The 18748-nt window shown below is 38.3% G+C and overlaps 1 protein-coding gene across 11 annotated transcripts in view; it reads right to left on the bottom strand.

Annotated features, from left to right (window-relative positions):
* The window catches only part of LOC137024514 (sialic acid-binding Ig-like lectin 5), a 29864-nt gene that overhangs the window by 6324 nt on the left and 4792 nt on the right, over nucleotides 1-18748 (bottom strand). For 2 of the 11 annotated variants that reach the window (XM_067392147.1, XM_067392156.1), the window contains 9 exons: nucleotides 18507-18542; nucleotides 16555-18412; nucleotides 16354-16431; nucleotides 16195-16286; nucleotides 3297-9729; nucleotides 2810-2879; nucleotides 1423-1797; nucleotides 1009-1326; nucleotides 655-921 (listed from right to left, as the gene is read on the bottom strand). In XM_067392147.1, coding sequence (XP_067248248.1) covers nucleotides 655-921; nucleotides 1009-1326; nucleotides 1423-1797; nucleotides 2810-2855 — 1006 coding nt within the window. In that variant the 5' untranslated portion in view covers nucleotides 2856-2879; nucleotides 3297-9729; nucleotides 16195-16286; ... (1 more) ...; nucleotides 16555-18412; nucleotides 18507-18542. Of the gene's footprint in view, nucleotides 1-654; nucleotides 922-1008; nucleotides 1327-1422; nucleotides 1798-2809; nucleotides 2880-3132; nucleotides 9730-9958; nucleotides 10079-16194; nucleotides 16287-16353; nucleotides 16432-16554; nucleotides 18413-18506; nucleotides 18543-18748 lie in introns of those variants that run through there. The other 9 variants (XM_067392152.1, XM_067392157.1, XM_067392149.1 and 6 more) reach the window with 8 other exon arrangements.

Here is an 18748-nt window from a genome sequence, read left to right as displayed (position 1 = left end):
GCTGAAACTTCACAGACACATTCAGGGGACACCTTAGACTTATATTACATCTTTCTAAAAAAAGTTCTAGGGCACCTTTAATCATTTATGCATTGTCTTACATCTATAGCTATATCGCGTTATTTCCTTACATTTAAATCTAAACTCCTGAGAACCAATGAAATTTGTGAGCAGTTTCTTTTTCTCCTTTCTTTTTCTCCAACTCTGGCCCTCGAGGTCAACCATCCTCTAGAGTTTAGATCCAACCTTCATCAAACAGACCTGAGCAAGATAATAAAGGTCATTAAAGTTGGAGCTGAACTCTACAGGAAAGTAGACCGCCAAGTCCAGATGTGAGAATCCCTGTCTTACATCATGGATACTTCACTTCTGGATATGTGCAGATAAATTACAAACATAAACACTTAGTAACAAACCCAAAGAAACAAACACATCAGAACATTACTTAAATGCCAGACTGCACTGACAGTTCTTCAGTTCTATGGACTACTTTAATGTAATTTTTTTTTTTTTGGTCAATTTACTTAACAGCCACAGTTCACTGCTGTATGAAAAAGGCAAGCAGCCTAGACATTCTGCTAAATAACTTCTTTTGTGCTCCATTAAAACTAGTTAAATTCATTTTAGTCTGAAAGGTTTCCTTTTATTACTCACACTGAATGTCCAGCATCACTGATGACACTTGGGTGCCGTGTTTGTTCTGAGCTGTACAATGGTACAATCCTCTCTGTGTCTGGTTGGTCTTATTGAAGGTAAGCATGTCTCCAGTCTGCAGCTGCTTCAATTGTCCTTCACTCTCTCTAGACCAGGTGTAGTTCAGCACTGCTGGATTTGCATCACTGCTGCAGGTCAGAGTCACTGAACTGCCCTCCAACACCGAGCCAGAGGGAAGCACAGAAACTGATGTGTTTTTAGGGGAATCTGAGGGAAAACAAATACATGGCCTCACAAAATATAATTAACAATAATATGATTGACAAGTCAAAACAGATATAAAGCATTACTTACACTGAACATGTAATGTGATGCTGTCCTGTGCTGTTTTGTTCTTGTCCAGTATCTGGTAGGTTATAGTGCAGGTGAAAGTGACTCTGTGGTGACGGTGAGCAGCAGTGAAGTTCAGATCAGAGATGAGCTCCTGTTGTCTGCTGCTCTCACTGAGGGGGATTCTGGGAGTGGAGCTCCATGTGAGAGTTGGTGGAGGAGAGGAGCAGAGAGTCTCAGCAGAGCAGCGCAGACTCACAGAGCTCCCCTCCAACACCTCCTCCTGATCCTGAACCTCCTTCTGCTCCTCATACAGCTTCACTGTGGGTTTGGGGGGAGACTCTGAAATACACACAAAAACAAGATCAAGTGACAATGATGGCATAAAAAACTTAATTTAACACATTCATTTATAAATAAAGTTCTCAAATCACTCACCAATGACATTTATAGTGGAAATGTTTCCAGTTATTTCAGTGTAGGTGTATTTCAGAGTACCACTCTCAATCCTGAAGTAATATTTACCATTATGTTTTGAACTAACATCATAAAAGATAGTAGTGCAGTTCTTCTCATGTAGTTTTCCAGTTATTTTCCCTTTAAAGTGATCAGGTTTGGGATCTCTGGAGTTAAACACTTGATGGTTATTCACATTAGTTCCATCTTTGAGCCAAAATCCTGTAGCATCACTCTCAGTGAGGTCTTTGTCCTCATTTTCCTTAATTTCAAATGTGCACTTTATGATCACAGATGATCCACTGAGAGCTTCAATCTTCTCTGGCAGACTGATGCTGTTTGTTCTACAGCAAACACCTAATAACACACAACCCAAACATGTAAAGCATACAGAAAAATATACAAGCACTTTTATAGCCATAAACTGACTAGACTTTTCAGTTCACAAAAGACATCAGTTACATTTCAGTTAAAATGTAAAATGCAATAATAAAGCATTAAAAGCAGAGAAGAAAATTAATAAACAGCCTGTGTTGATCGATGTAGATAGGTGCTTTAGTACTGAATCAACATCTGAATCAACATCAGAATTGTAACATGGCAAAAAGTCAGAATACTTGATTTAAAATAAAATCCAACATATATGATGTTCAACATTCTTAATATTTGCATTTAAGAATTTGGTCTTTAGTATACAGGTTGTATTAAAATAAGGTAATCAGATTGTTACATTGCAACATGTTACAGTACAATACAGTACTGAGAAGTGAGAAACAGTATAGTTCATTCAAAGATACTATGTCTATTTTTACTTAATTAAAAGTCTAAGTAACAAAAAAACTTAAAGATCAGTATTTATGTTACATATTTACAAATAAAAAGTATACTTTTCTTATATATTTAAATTGACTTGAAAACAATAGACAGTATGCAGATAATATATAATTCTAATATAATTTCTATATTTTTGATGCAAATATTTTAAAAGAAAAGTTAAACTTAGGTATTTGAGCATGATTGATTGGCTTGTCAGTCACATTAAGATAAAGAAAAATGCTTATTTTATTTTTAAATCATCATGGATGATGGACATAATATATTTTATACTTTTAAGTCTCCATGAAACTGTAATGGAGTTTTCGAAGTATTCGGTCTTAACAGAACTCAAGTAAAGAACAGATATTGTACAAATAATCATACAAGTATACTAGTAGTGAAGTAGGCCTGCTATCATTCAAATAATTTACCACTCTGCAATTAAAACCGACTAAAATGCACTGATGCTAATAAAACACGCATACTTGATAAACATTTTAGTTCCAACGTCTCATTAAAGTCATTGGTGAAGGTGAAGAAGAGATACACATACCTTGTAAGAGAAAGACAAAAACACAGACTCTTTCAGCTACACACATCTTGCCATTAAAAGAAGGTTAAACCTAAGTAGAGACCAAACATACAGATACATTACAAACATTAAACATAAACAAGATATATTCAAAATTGTTGTTCTGCATGATTTTAAGCAAACATACTTTTTTCTTATAATCATGAATCACCTAAAGCAAATTAAGAATACATATATATATATATATATATATATATTCTTAATTTGTCACCTGTTATTATAAATTATACAGGATGCAAACCTAAAATGTAAAGTAAACAAGTGCAGAACGAAACAAGACTGACCTATTGTGTGCTGAACTGAATTTCTACTTATAAACTCTTTAAAGGAATACATTACAAACATTTTTCTTGGAGAGATGAATGAACAGAGTAAAATCTTCTGAAACATGAGAATCAACACAATATAATAGAAAATAGAAAAGATTTACTGATATTGAACTACTTACCAGAGAAGGCTGATACAAATTGAGAAATGCTCTGAATATTGGTTAAGAGTACAAGTTCACTGTTGTGAAACTACTTTAGACTGGAAGCAGCTGTGCTGCATGAAGATAAGGTATTACACCTCTATGCAAACAAACTGATCAGTCAATACCTTCAAGCAAATTCTTCTTGACTTGTTAGACTTTCCATGATGCCAAACTTTGTGTAGCCTAATGCCAAAGTGTGATGATATTGATATAAACTGAACTTGTCTAAAATATTTTAAAAAGGTTTTTTTTTTTTTTTTAATCCCAACAAGGACGGTCAGTCTGCAGGTTTCAATAAACCATCAAGAGTTGAAGAGGTTGCCATTTGACTGTTCAGTTAAATTATCCAACTCGTATGATTAAAAACTGTGCACAGTTAACAGTGTATACTAGTACTAGAAATTAAAAATTAAAAACAAAATAAAATGTGTGAAATATCAGCTATCATTCTTAACATATTTTTTACTTATTTGAAAACAAATGGTGTGGGTGCTGAGCCCCTTGTCTCCTTCAACCTAGAAAGAGCCCATTTAGCACTCTTGAACATCCTTTGTTCACCGAAATGTGTGAAATCAATATGTAACTTTTAAAAAGTGCCTTGCCCAGCCTTTTGTTTTGACTTCCTTAAAAGTGTATTCTTTCATGCAGAACCTGGTCAAAGTTCAAATATGCAGTATCATCCAAATAAATTTGAGAACAAAGTCAGTGGTGTTATGCAAAATGCAAAACAGTTGTCAACAGAAAGGTTCTGTTTTCTTGTATCATGTATCATGAGATAAGATAAGGAGTTTTACAGTGGGCTACATGGAAGTAATAGAATGAGATGATAACTTGAACATGACTGGAACATTAAACATAGAGACAAATGACCTAATTCTAGTCGATTTACTGAAAGTTACACTCACGTCATCACGGTCTAAGTGTAGGTTTGTGGTATCAGTGCAGCACAGGGACGAGTTGAGTAGAGGATCTAAGTGCAGCAGAACATTTATTAAATAAACAAAACAAGAAGATAATCCTAGAAGATGAAGATAATTATTCAAGGAGAACTACATCAAAACACCATGTCAATAATGAACAAAAGAGAGCCACAGGGCTAGATATAAAGGAGTAAATGAGGAACTAAATAAGACACAGGTGCACCTTTAAAGGGGTCATGAACTGAGAAAAAAAAACTTCTCCATGAGCTTTTGATATATAAGCGGTCATCATACTATAAAAATATCCTGTACGTTTCAGAACTGAAAACTTCCTTGTTAGTCCAATAAAAGCTTTTATTGACACCAGGCCCATTGAACGACCGATCCTGGAACATGCCTGTGATAGATAGGTGAAACCTCCGCAGAAGAAATCAACGGCTACTTCATCATTGCAATGTTAGCCTCGCCCACCGGCGTGTTAGTGAGATGAGGAGGAGAGAAGAGCAAAAGAGGACTAAAAATGACAGCATTATTTATTTGTATTCAGTACATTTCACTGTGGAATCTTTGGTAAATCGATTTTCGGCACAGGCTTTGGCTCAGACTTTTATGATATAGACTCGACAGTAATGCAACAACATGTAAGTAACATGTACAGTACAGTCAGATGTTCTTTGTGTATGTCTCAAGTAAACCAAACCAGTGACTAAACGGTCAACTTCATGTTGTTTCTTTTAGTAGGATGAAAATAATCTGTTATTTAAACATGCGATTAAATTATAGAAAGCGATCAAAGAATGCTCCCTTTACAATCACTAGAGCTGTCAATCAAACAACGCAGGTTTATCAGTTCTAGACTTGCGCCAAAACTCCCATTTTATTCAACGCATCTCAAATTTGCACTGTTAGTTATGATGAAAGCATTCATTTTAGTGTGCAGAAATAGAGTTGCAACATGTCTGTGAAAGGCTACAATGTTCATCACTGGAATTTTTTATGCCACAATCTAAACATAATGCCATAGATTTAAAGGTGCCATCGAATGTTTTTTTACAAGATGTAATATAAGTCTAAGGTGTCCCCTGAATGTGTTTGTGAAGTTTCAGCTCAAAATACCCCATAGATTTTTTGTATTAATTTTTTTAAATGCCTATTTTGGGGCATAATTAGAAATGCGCCGATTCAGGTTGCAGCCCCTTTAAATCGCGCACTCTCTGCCCCCGGAGCTCGCGCTTGCCTTAAACAGTGCATAAACAAAGTTTACACAGCTAATATAACCCTCAAAATTGATCTTTACAAAAAAGTGTTTGTCATGCATACTGCATGCATGCGTCGGATTATGCAAGTATAGTATTTATTTGGATGTTTACATTTGATTCTGAATGAGTTTGAGGCTGTGATCTGTGGCTAAAGGCTAATGCTACACTGTTGGAGAGATTTATAAAGAATGAAGTTGCGTTTATGAATTATACAGACTGCAAGTGTTTAATAATGAAAATAACGGCTCGTCTCCATGAATACAGTAAGAAACAATGTTAACTTTAACCACATTTAACAGTACATTAGCAACATGCTAACGAAACATTTAGAAAGACAATTTACAAATATCACTAAAAATATCATGTTATCATGGATCATGTCAGTTATTATTGCTCCATCTGCCATTTTTCACTATTGTTCTTGCTTGCTCACCTAGTCTGATGATTCAGCCCTGCACAGATCCAGACATTAATACTGGCTGCCCTTGTGTAATGCCTCGATCATGGGCTGACATTAGCAAATATTGGGGGCGTACATATTAATGATCCCGAGTGTTACGTAACGCATGTGCTCATAAAGTGTAAATGCACTATAAATTACTAAGGTTAGGTTTAGGGATGGGGTTGGTGTTAAAAAGTCCACACATTGCATTTAAATGAACACGCATTTTGATTGCTAACGACAGTCATACGTCTTTTCATGACGACAGACGTAACTACTCATTATTTTTATGCCAGCTAGAGGCAACTGGCGCTGCGTTCATGCCATAAGTAGAATAGGGAAGGCATAAGACATACAGCGTAAGCTTTTTGAAGAATACGAAAGTGCGTTTTTGGCAGAAGCACTTGGAAGGCATTTGTTTATATAAAGCATATACATTTACATTTTTTTTTATCGAACAAACAAATGTAACGTCACATATACCTCAGAACAAACATATTCATCATGACCATAAACTCGTTAGTCAGCTAGAGAAATGAACTATAGAGAGGAGCATTTAGCTAAATATATGCACCATATTACATATTATAATTTTTAATGTTCTTCAATAGCCTATATAATGCATGTTTGAATAAATCCATCAAGTTGACAGCCACCATTTAAATGTTTCTATTTAAAAAAAAGAATTAGAGTAGAAATTATTTCAAAGTTAGTAGGCCTATTATGAAAAATTATTACTGAAATGTAATTTAAGTTTGTATACAAATTTTTCGTGATTTGTAAAAATATTGATCTGAAATGTGTTTTTTGCAAAGAGGGAAATGAGAGTATTGTACATTTATTCTATGATTGTATTTATAAAAAAAATATTTTGGTGTGACCAGACCTCTGTTTGAAACCTGCAATTGCAGTCATATGCGTAATAGTTATCTGTACGTGCGTTGTGCATCGGCGCAGCTCGTCAGTGCGGATGAATCTAATGTTTGCTGTCAGTCACCGCACCGATGTGGATACTGTACTTCAGAATCACAGATTCTACATCTTGAAAGTGTGACCAATATAAGAATTTTCACCGGAAAATGTCATCTGAACAAGTAAGTAACATGTCTGCCACTTTTGTTCTGACCAACTGATGAAAAAAGCATTAGGCCTACAATAAATCACGCTGCCAATGTTGATTAAATCTAACGATCACTTATATTGATCTCAGATTATTATTGTTAACAACATCAGCATTGCGTCACTGTGTATTTAGTGTATATAAGCGTTACCTGTAGATTACAATTTCTGTATCCACACAGTCCAAAGTCTTTTGTTTTTTGGCTATGGGTGAATCTCCAGTTGTCACTGATGATTGTCATTTGGATCTTTCTGGATTACAATCCACCATCAAAATGATAAGTTTAATTATTTCAGCTCCTGTTAGAAAAGGCTATAAATGTGCCGCTACAAGCTGCGTCCTCACGTGATAAAACTGACTAGCGTGAATGGGACTCCTTCCTTTCTGTTTATGGATGTGACGTAATGACGCATAGAGGAACTGCTGCATGCTCAAATTTCCCGCGGAAATCCACCATGTCGCTCTTATTATAAAACATTATTACAATCTTACCATTGTGAATCGAGACAGGATAAGGAGACAGTTTTGAACACTGGCTGTTTATGTACTTGCTCAAAAATTGATTTTGGATAATTTTTAACCAAAATTTTTAACCAAAATAAAATGTTTTTTTATGATCATACTTGTAATTTAAAAAAATTTGTATATTGTGAATTTACTCATTATATATGGACAATTCTTTATCCACAAAATAAATGGGGAGGGAAAAAAAACGAATTTTACTAATTTTAAAATAGAAATAGGTCACTACTTATACACATTAAAACAAACAAGAAATAATAACAAACCCAAAAAAAAAAAAAAAAAAAAAGTAAATTATTTTAAAGCCTTAAAAGGTACAATTTGTGATATTTTTTTCCGCTAGAGGTCGCTAGAAGCCTATTCAAAACAAAGGCGTTGTTTGATGACGCCAAGTTTTAGAGCGGAAACTTGGGACATGTGGTCTCCATCTCAATGGACGGTGCAAAAGAATAGTGTAACCCAGGTTACCAAAAATACATGATTGAATTAAATGAGTCAGGACATTTTTTTTTCTCTTTTCAATTTATCATTTATTTTCATGAGTATTGGGACATCCAATCGAATTATTCTGTGTTTGTGAGAACTGACCAATGAGGATCAAGGATGTTGTGTAGTGCATTTTTTTTTTTGTTGTTTTCCTGAATTCGCACGCGGCTGGAGCTCGCGCTTTCTCTCTCATTCGGCTGATCAGAAGAGCAGACGTGATTCGAGTTTCTCCAAAGAAAGTAACAAATTTGATCAATCAAATAGAAATATGTGATTTTAATCAAAGTTATATATGATCAGAGACGATTTATACTGTGAAGAAGTGAAGTTCATGTAAAATAAAAAAAATAAAAAGAATTGAGATCTATAATAGGCCTATGTGACGCAGCTACTGAGAAGAAGCCTCTTAACGCATAGTGCGTTGAAAAAAAAATATATTTTATAAGGAAACTGGGAGTTCATGTATTTTTGAGAGCTGGATGAGCGGAAAGTCAAGTTTTAAGAATTCTACAGACCTAAAAAAGATTGAGTGTTCAAGTTCATCGTGTTTTGGTGAGTTAAAATTCTTATGTCATGTATTAATCTGGGTAAAATATTCCTGAAATGTTCAAATTACTGAAATGTAAGGAAAAAGAGAAGGATGTATTTTAGTTTCCTTTAAAGTTTGATCTGTATGATACAAGACCACATGTGGTGAACGAGTGTTGCACATCCATATGTAAATATGCGATCGCCATTTTGATGCTGTGTTAAACTGTGGTAATGGATGTAGAATCTGTATGTTGCGGAAAAAAAAAAAATACTAATGATGATTTTGTGACCTTGTATTCAAGGTCAGGTTTTTTTTTTTTTTTTTTTTCCTCCTCCTCTTCTGTTTCTTGTCTATTTTTCCTGGTTTGAGTGAATCTTTATCCTGTCGAGTGCACTGCTGAGTTGCTGCAACACGATCGATGCTTAACGGAGTGGAGTTTATGGGTTCCGGGATTTCGTTCTAACTCTCGTGTTCACGGAGGGAGTGGGACTGGCGAGCCACACGGACCAAACAGCGAGCGTGATTTTGTGATACTGATCTTGTTGCCGATTTGGATGGTAGGATTGAACTGACAGCACTTGCACCTGATTCACTGTTCTTTCAAAAGGATTCGATTACGGAGGATAGACTGAGAAATGCACGTTCAATCTATGTTCACAAAGTTGTGAATCATTTGAGAGACTGAGTTACTGAACACATTTTGAAAACTGAGGTTTAAATCTGTGAAGGGAATTAAATGTGAATTTATTATTGTTTTTTTGTTGTTGTTTTTTTTTTTTTGCTTGATCAAATGTAATTGCTTTTATATATTTATTTATTTTTCTTTCTTCTATTTCTCTGGTGTTTTATTAATTAGGAATAGACACATAAAAAAAAGGGGATTTCAATTTTATTTTCCTCATTTTTTGATATTTAAATTTTCATTCATAAGGTGAATTCATCATTAACTGGGTTAAATTGATTAATTCAGAAAAGGAAAACTGAAAGAGACAATAGTGAAACCTAGAAGGGAATAAATGAGAAGTTAATTTCACTGATTTATAAAAAAAAATATTATTTTTTACATTTTATTCTTTTGGTGATTACACTTACCTTTTGAGTCCTTTGAGCACCATTGAGTCTTGAATCCTGTAAGGGACATAAGAGAGAACAGAGTTAAGGATACTAGAAAGAATTTAATTGGGGTTTAAAGACATTTTCATTTTATTTGTTTGGGAAATATACATTGCATTTTATTTCATTTAATTATTTTTTTTGTGTGTGTATTTTGTTTTATTATATTATTTTTTTTTCCTCCATATTACGCACTCCAATAATTAAAAATTTGAAGCTTGAAAAATACAGAGTTAAACCTTACTTGTTGAATGAGTGGTTTATTATTGTTGTGACATCCTTATTCTCTGCAGACGAATTTAGCTTTCTGATTTAACTGGTCCATACGCAGACTTTGCGTCTACTAAATTGAGTGAGGTGTTACAAAGTTGGCGAGCCAGCCAGGAGAATTTGGAGTGTCATAAAACAATAGTGACTTCTCATGTGTGTGTGAAAGCAGCGTATACAGTGTAGTTGTGAACTATGGATATTGTGAGACGTGAGAAAGTGAGTGTTTCTGATGCTGTTCTAGTGAGCGGTATAACGTTATCTGAATCCGATCAAGAGCTTGAGTCATGGCTGATGCGTTATGGTAGTATAAAGCAAACCTTGCTCATTGATAGTCCAGCCTCAGAATTTCATAGGCAAGCTATCATAGAGTTCCAGTGTAGCTCTGCTATAGATGTGCTGCGACTCTTGTTGCCGTTGCGAATCGTAAGCACTTCTAATGCAGACACCTGCTTTAATGTACGTGCCTTGAGCAGTGTTTACTCGCAGACGACTGGGTGTGATGTCACTAGAGATTATCTAGAGGAACTGCAAGAAATTGCTAGAATTAGCGGAAAACCCTTTCAAGTTGTGATTCAAGAAGAGCTAAAGAAGCTCAATGCTGCTAGCTCTCTCGTTGAACCGTCACCCACGTCGAGTGATGCCACTGATTGTCCAATTGTGGCCGATTCTCAAACCCGTCAGTTATCAGCTCAGTCTCAAAGAGTAGTCGAAGAGATAACTGCTCCGCAATTGTTAGATAGAGCATCTTTGTCAAGTAGCCAACAAAGCAAATATCAAAACCTGACCAAGACCGATGATGAAAATGCGGTGCCCACATGTACTGCTCTGCCTATGAATGTAATAAGCCCCCCTAGCGTACAACGCGTAGTAGTCGAACATATTGTGCGAGCTACTGATGCTGTATCAACTCAGTACATCCCTGTGCGTTTGAGGTCGTTTTCGGGGAAAGTTCCGAGACCAGCAAATGAACCTGACTTTGATACCTGGAGGGCGAGCGTTGATTTTTTTGCTTGATGACCCATCCATTTCTGACTTGTCTCGCACCAGGAAAATATTGGATAGCCTTTTGCCGCCAGCGGCTGATGTTGTAAAGCATATCGGTCCTCAAGCATCTCCGTTGGTATATTTAGAGCTGTTAGAGTCTGTCTATGGGTCAGTTGACGATGGCGACGAGTTGTTGGCAAGATTTATGACTCTGCTGCAAAACCAGGGGGAGAAACCCTCTAGCTACCTGCATCGGCTGCAAGTCATGCTGAGTGCGGCGGTGCGGAGGGGAGGCATTCCAGAAGCCGAACGTGACCGAAGCTTATTAAAGCAGTTTTGTAGAGGGTGTTGGGATAACCGGTTGCTTGCAAATTTGCGCCTTGAAGAAAGAAAGACCAACCCCCCTTCATTTGCTGAGTTAGTAGTGTCGGTTAGGGCTGAAGAGGACAAGCTAGCTTCCAAAGAGGAGCGCATGCGAAGTCATTTAGGAATGAACAAACCCAGTTTACACCATTTTAAGTCAAAGGCCATCACACATCAGCTTTCCACTCATGTTGCTGAGGTAGGGGGTGAAACAACTGTTGAGACAGATCCGAAAAGAACGATGTCGAGTAGTCACATGCAGATAGCTTCTCAGAAAATGTCAGGTTCTAAGAAGGGTCAGGTTGATTGCCAGGAATCTGTGGAGTTTTTGAAATTAAGAGGAGAAGTAAATGAGTTGAGAGCACAAGTCCAGGCTATGGAGTCAGTTGTGCCGAAAAAAACATTGTACACTGACTCAAGTTTTTCAGAACTTGCAGAGTTACGAAAGCAAGTAGCTGAGTTAAAAACTCAAGTGGTCACATTAGAAGCACAGAAAAGTCAAACTCAAAAACCGCTAGGTTCCCATCGAAATTTCGAAAAGGCGTGGCCTAGACAGTTTGAGTCGAATGAGGTTAAGCAGTCTCAGATGAGTGGGACAGGCATGCCCCGACCTCGTCCTGGGTACTGTTTTCGCTGCGGCGAAGACGGACACATTGTCACCCACTGTGAAAATGACCCAGACCCTTCCAAAGTGGCTAGAAAAAGCTGTTTGCTGAGGGAGAAACAAGCCCAGTGGGACTTGCAGAACCAGATGAAATCACAGAAGGTAAACTCCAGGCCGTCTCTGCAGTAGGGCATGCAGAGAACGGGACTAAGTTTCATTGCCCTAAAAAGAGCAGAAATGTTTTTGACACTGGTTCAAGTGGTAGAATGTCAGGAAGGTTGCCAAAAGGGTTAATTGGGACAAAGTGTACTGCCCGGTTGTGCATTGATGGAATACAGGTGAATTGTTTATTGGACACTGGGTCCCAAGTGACCACGATTCCGTCTTCTTTCCACAAAGCACATTTAGCAGATCATCCAGTGAAGTCTTTAGATGCCTTGTTGGAGGTAGAAGGGGCCAATGGGCACTCTGTACCCTATTTGGGGTATGTGGAATTAACGTTAACTTTTCCTAAAGAATTCTTGGGGTCAGAAGCGGAAATTGATACTCTAGCCTTAGTGGTTCCTGACTTGGTGGGAGTGCAACAGATTCTAGTTGGGACAAACTCCTTGGATGCCTTGTACGATACCCATGCTCAAGGAGATGTTGAGCTCAACCCAGCTTTCAATGGGTACCGAGCTGTGCTTAAGATTTTGAGTGCCAGGCATAAGCAGAGAAGTGCAGAGACCTTGGGGTGTGTAACCTTGGGTGGAGATGATGTTGAAACAGTGCCTGCGGGTGGTATTGCAGTGTTTGATGGTTATGTTTATCTGAATGGTTGCTTCCCAGAGAACTTAGCAGTCATTGGGCCTTCTGAATTGTCTAACCAGGTGGTTTAGTCATTGCCAATGGTTTGCACACTTTGCCCAGCAAACGTTCTTTTCATGTGCCTGTGTTGGTTAGAAATGAAACCAATGCCGATGTTGTGATTCCTCCAAAGACGGTGTTAGCTGAAATGTATTCTGTTCAGCAAGTGATGGAGCCTTCCCAGGGAAGTGACTCCTCACAAGCCCAAGAGAAATCACCTGAAACGCATATACACGTTGATTTCGGTGACTCTCCTTTGCCGACAGAATGGAAGAGTCGTATCTCTGCTTTACTGAATGCAATGCCTGAAGTTTTCGCCTTGCATGATATGGATTATGGCCATACCGACAAGGTGAAACATCGCATTAGGCTTAGCGATGAGACCCCGTTCAAACATAGACCCAGACCGATTCATCCCCAAGATATCAGTGCAGTTAGGAAACACTTGCAGGAGTTGTTGGATGCTGGAGTGATTAGGGAGTCAGAATCTCCTTTTGCTTCTCCCATTGTTGTGGTGAGAAAAAAAGATAATTCTGTTCGGCTTTGTATCGATTTCAGGAAGCTGAACGCGCAGACCATTAAGGACGCCTATGCCCTTCCAAATCTTGAAGAGGCATTTTCTGTGCTTACGGGCTCCAAATGGTTCTCCGTTCTCGACCTGAAATCAGGATACTATCAGATTGAAATGGACGAGCAGGATAAGGAAAAGACGGCCTTTGTGTGTCCCATGGGTTTCTGGGAATTTAATCGGATGCCGCAGGGGATAACCAATGCCCCAAGTACTTTTCAGCGGCTCATGGAGCGTTGCATGGGGAGCCTGAACCGGAGTGAGGTTCTGGTCTTCATCGACGATCTAATTGTGTTCTCCGAAACCCTTGAGGAGCACGAGCGCCGTCTACTGCAGGTCCTTAACCGGTTGAAAGAGTATGGCTTAAAACTTTCTCCCGACAAATGTAAATTCTTTCAGACGTCTGTGCGGTATCTGGGGCATGTCGTGTCTCAACAGGGTGTGAGTACTGACCCAAGCAAAATAGAAGCTGTAAAAACCTGGCCGAGACCACAAAATCTTAAAGAGTTGAAATCCTTTTTAGGATTCGCCGGGTATTACCGGAGATTTGTACAGGATTTTTCCAAAATTGTTAGACCTTTGAACGATCTCACAGCAGGGTATCCCCTTGTTAGGAAGAGAACTAAGTACAAGGAAGTAAATCGGCCCTACTTCAACCCAAAAGAGCCATTTATGGATAGATGGACTGCAGAATGCCAAAGAGCGTTTGAAACCATTGTCGACAAACTGACAACTGCTCCAATTCTTGGCTATGCTGATCCTAAACTGCCTTACTTGTTGCATACCGATGCCAGCACTACCGGGCTCGGTGCTGCTTTGTATCAAGAGCAGGAAGGACAGTTGAGGGTCATTGCATATGCCAGTCGGGGTTTGACTCGCAGTGAGGCTAAGTATCCAGCTCATAAGCTGGAGTTTTTAGCACTTAAGTGGGCGGTGACAGTTAAGTTTAGCGACTACTTGTATGGGAGTGAATTCACAGTAGTAACCGATAGTAATCCCTTAACATATGTCCTAACTTCAGCAAAACTCGATGCCACAAGCTACCGGTGGTTGTCCAGTCTGTCCACTTTCAATTTTAAAATCCAGTATCAAGCGGGTACCCAGAATCAGGATGCAGACGGATTGTCTCGACGTCCAAATGATCAGCTTAGGGATGATTTGGAAACCCAGAAAGAACTAGAGCGCATAAAGCAGTTCACGTTAAACCATTTGGGTGAGGCTGAACAGCAGGTTATGTTTCCTGAGGTTGTGAAAGCAATATGTGAGCGAAACCAGATTTGCCAACCTTCTTCTGTAGCCTTGGTTGAGTCCTTAGTCGTGACTGCAGATGCATTACCCCAAGCATTTATGGATGAGTGTGACCATGGCCTACCTGCCATTCCGAGATTGTCAGAGGATGATTTGATGCATAGACAGAGGGAAGACACTGAAATAAGGGAGATCATTGAATGTCTAGAGTCTCACAAAAGACCACCTAGTGGGAAAGGGAAGTCACTGGACATGGGTTTGTGGCTTAAGGAATGGAATAAGTTTGAAATGAGAAATGGGTTGTTGTATCGGAAGCGTCTGGATCAAAGAAAAGTACACAGACAGCTAGCGTTGCCTAAAAATCTCAGAGAGATGGTACTTACCTGTTTGCACAATGATATGGGCCACCTAGGTGTGGAGAGGACCCTTGATCTTCTTCGTTCCTGGTTTTATTGGCCACGAATGGCCAGTGCTGTGGAAAGAAAGATAAGAACTTGCGAGCGTTGTGTTAGAAGAAAGTCTCCTGTGCAGAAGGCTGCTCCATTGGTAAACATACAGACCAGCAGGCCATTAGAGTTGGTATGTATGGACTTCCTATCAGTAGAACCCGACAGCAGCAACACGAAAGACATTTTGGTCATCACTGACCACTTTACGAAGTACGCTATCGCTATTCCCACTCGAAATCAAAAAGCTCAGACAGTTGCTAAGTGCCTCTGGGACCATTTTTTAGTGCATTATGGTTTCCCAGAGAAGCTGCACAGCGATCAAGGGCCAGATTTTGAGTCCCATACAATCCGGGAATTGTGTAAAATTGCTGGCATTCGTAAAGTAAGAACAACGCCATACCACCCTAGGGGAAACCCAGTAGAGCGGTTTAATAGAACACTGTTGCAGATGCTAGGTACCCTAGAAAACAAACAGAAAGCTCATTGGAAAGAGTATGTCAAACCGCTGGTGCACGCGTACAATTGCACCAGAAACGACGTTACGGGCTACTCACCTTATGAGCTCATGTTTGGAAGGAAACCTCGGTTGCCGCTGGACATTGCTTTTGGCATCCTGAACGATGAACCTTGTCAATCCCACTCAAAGTATGTAACCTCTCTAAAGAGTAGGCTAGAAGAGAGCTACAAGTTGGCCTTAGGAAATAGCATGAAAGTAGCAGAACGGAATAAAAAGAGGTTTGACAGAAATGTAGTGGTTTCCAGTTTGGAAGTGGGTGATAGGGTTTTAGTTAGGAATGTCAGGTTGAGAGGCAAACAGAAACTGGCAGATAAATGGGAATCAGATGTGTACATTGTGTTAAAGAAAGCACAAGATGTTCCTGTGTATACTGTTTGTCCTGAAGGGAAAGAGGGTCCTGTCCGTACTCTGCACCGAGACCTGCTCTTACCTTGTGGGTTCTTACCTGGTGTGGAAGCGGACGAGGCCATCTTACCCAGGGTGCGTCAAAGATGTCGAACAAGGCCTCAGTTTGGTATGGAAAATGCTGATGAAGCAGGAAATTCAAACGATGATGAAAAATCTGAGAGTGAGTCTCCTTACTGTTTTGTGCCCAGAGAATCAGTAGAAGTGGTTACTCGTTACATCCCACCTGAGAGTTCTCCTCATCATTCGGGTAGTCTCCCAATCCCAGACTCAGTAGAGGTTGAAGTGGCAGGTACCAGCCAGACAAATGTTGATTCCCTGAAAGAAAAACAGCTTGAGGTTAGTGAGGTAAACAAACAAGTGTGCAAAGTGAATAAAAACTTACCTGTGAGTGATGGAGTGGAACCCAAGAATGTGGAAGGTGATCCGGGAGAGTGTAGAGCAGATGACACTGCGATAGTGTCTGAGAAGGAGAATTGTAACAACTGTGAGTTAGTGAATGAGTCTTCTCAATCACTAGAGGATGTAGAGCAGAATCCAGTTGAAGAACTGAGGGTTGTTCAGGATGAGGAAAATTATCCTATACCTGAGATGGTTACTGAAGAAGATTTTTCAAGTGAAGGGATGCCAGAGGAAGGAAACTCACAGTCTGAGGGTGTTAGACGTTCCACAAGGCAAATCAAACCCCCAAAGAAATTTCACTATCCTAATTTAGGGAATCCTTTAAGGATTAAGTACTGCTTTTGCTCAGTCCGAAGAGAATTCAGAATTGTTCTGGAATAAATGTGTCATGGTACCGGGTGACCCCTTGTCAGTACTGACAACACAGCCATATGCATGCTCGAGGACGTGCATAAGATCAAAGGGGGAGGGTGTAACCCAGGTTACCAAAAATACATGATTGAATTAAATGAGTCAGGACATTTTTTTTTCTCTTTTCAATTTATCATTTATTTTCATGAGTATTGGGACATCCAATTGAATTATTCTGTGTTTGTGAGAACTGACCAATGAGGATCAAGGATGTTGTGTAGTGCATTTTTTTTTTTTTTTTTTCCTGAATTCGCACGCGGCTGGAGCTCGCGCTTTCTCTCTCATTCGGCTGATCAGAAGAGCAGACGTGATTCGAGTTTCTCCAAAGAAAGTAACAAATTTGATCAATCAAATAGAAATATGTGATTTTAATCAAAGTTATATATGATCAGAGACGATTTATACTGTGAAGAAGTGAAGTTCATGTAAAATAAAAAAAATAAAAAGAATTGAGATCTATAATAGGCCTATGTGACGCAGCTACTGAGAAGAAGCCTCTTAACGCATAGTGCGTTGAAAAAAAAATACGTTTTATAAGGAAACTGGGAGTTCATGTATTTTTGAGAGCTGGATGAGCGGAAAGTCAAGTTTTAAGAATTCTACAGACCTAAAAAAGATTGAGTGTTCAAGTTCATCGTGTTTTGGTGAGTTAAAATTCTTATGTCATGTATTAATCTGGGTAAAATATTCCTGAAATGTTCAAATTACTGAAATGTAAGGAAAAAGAGAAGGATGTATTTTAGTTTCCTTTAAAGTTTGATCTGTATGATACAAGACCACATGTGGTGAACGAGTGTTGCACATTCATATGTAAATATGCGATCGCCATTTTGATGCTGTGTTAAACTGTGGTAATGGATGTAGAATCTGTATGTTGCGGAAAAAAAAAATACTAATGATGATTTTGTGACCTTGTATTCAAGGTCAGGTTTTTTTTTTTTTTTTTTTTTCCTCCTCCTCTTCTGTTTCTTGTCTATTTTTCCTGGTTTGAGTGAATCTTTATCCTGTCGAGTGCACTGCTGAGTTGCTGCAACACGATCGATGCTTAACGGAGTGGAGTTTATGGGTTCCGGGATTTCGTTCTAACTCTCGTGTTCACGGAGGGAGTGGGACTGGCGAGCCACACGGACCAAACAGCGAGCGTGATTTTGTGATACTGATCTTGTTGCCGATTTGGATGGTAGGATTGAACTGACAGCACTTGCACCTGATTCACTGTTCTTTCAAAAGGATTCGATTACGGAGGATAGACTGAGAAATGCACGTTCAATCTATGTTCACAAAGTTGTGAATCATTTGAGAGACTGAGTTACTGAACACATTTTGAAAACTGAGGTTTAAATCTGTGAAGGGAATTAAATGTGAATTTATTATTGTTTTTTTGTTGTTGTTGTTTTTTTTGCTTGATCAAATGTAATTGCTTTTATATATTTATTTATTTTTCTTTCTTCTATTTCTCTGGTGTTTTATTAATTTGAAGCTAGGAATAGACACATAAAAAAAAAGGGGATTTCAATTTTATTTTCCTCATTTTTTGATATTTAAATTTTCATTCATAAGGTGAATTCATCATTAACTGGGTTAAATTGATTAATTCAGAAAAGGAAAACTGAAAGAGACAATAGTGAAACCTAGAAGGGAATAAATGAGAAGTTAATTTCATTGATTTATAAAAAAAAATATTATTTTTTACATTTTTTTTATTCTTTTGGTGATTACACTTACCTTTTGAGTCCTTTGAGCACCATTGAGTCTTGAATCCTGTAAGGGACATAAGAGAGAACAGAGTTAAGGATACTAGAAAGAATTTAATTGGGGTTTAAAGACATTTTCATTTTATTTGTTTGGGAAATATACATTGCATTTTATTTCATTTAATTATTTTTTTTGTGTGTGTATTTTGTTTTATTATATTATTTTTTTTTCCTCCATATTACGCACTCCAATAATTAAAAATTTGAAGCTTG

Source organism: Chanodichthys erythropterus, chromosome 8 (genome assembly GCF_024489055.1).
Source record: "Chanodichthys erythropterus isolate Z2021 chromosome 8, ASM2448905v1, whole genome shotgun sequence".
Classification (NCBI taxonomy): domain Eukaryota; kingdom Metazoa; phylum Chordata; class Actinopteri; order Cypriniformes; family Xenocyprididae; genus Chanodichthys; species Chanodichthys erythropterus.
Note: the sequence above shows the minus strand (reverse complement) of the source record. Positions and strands in the feature narration are given on the sequence as shown.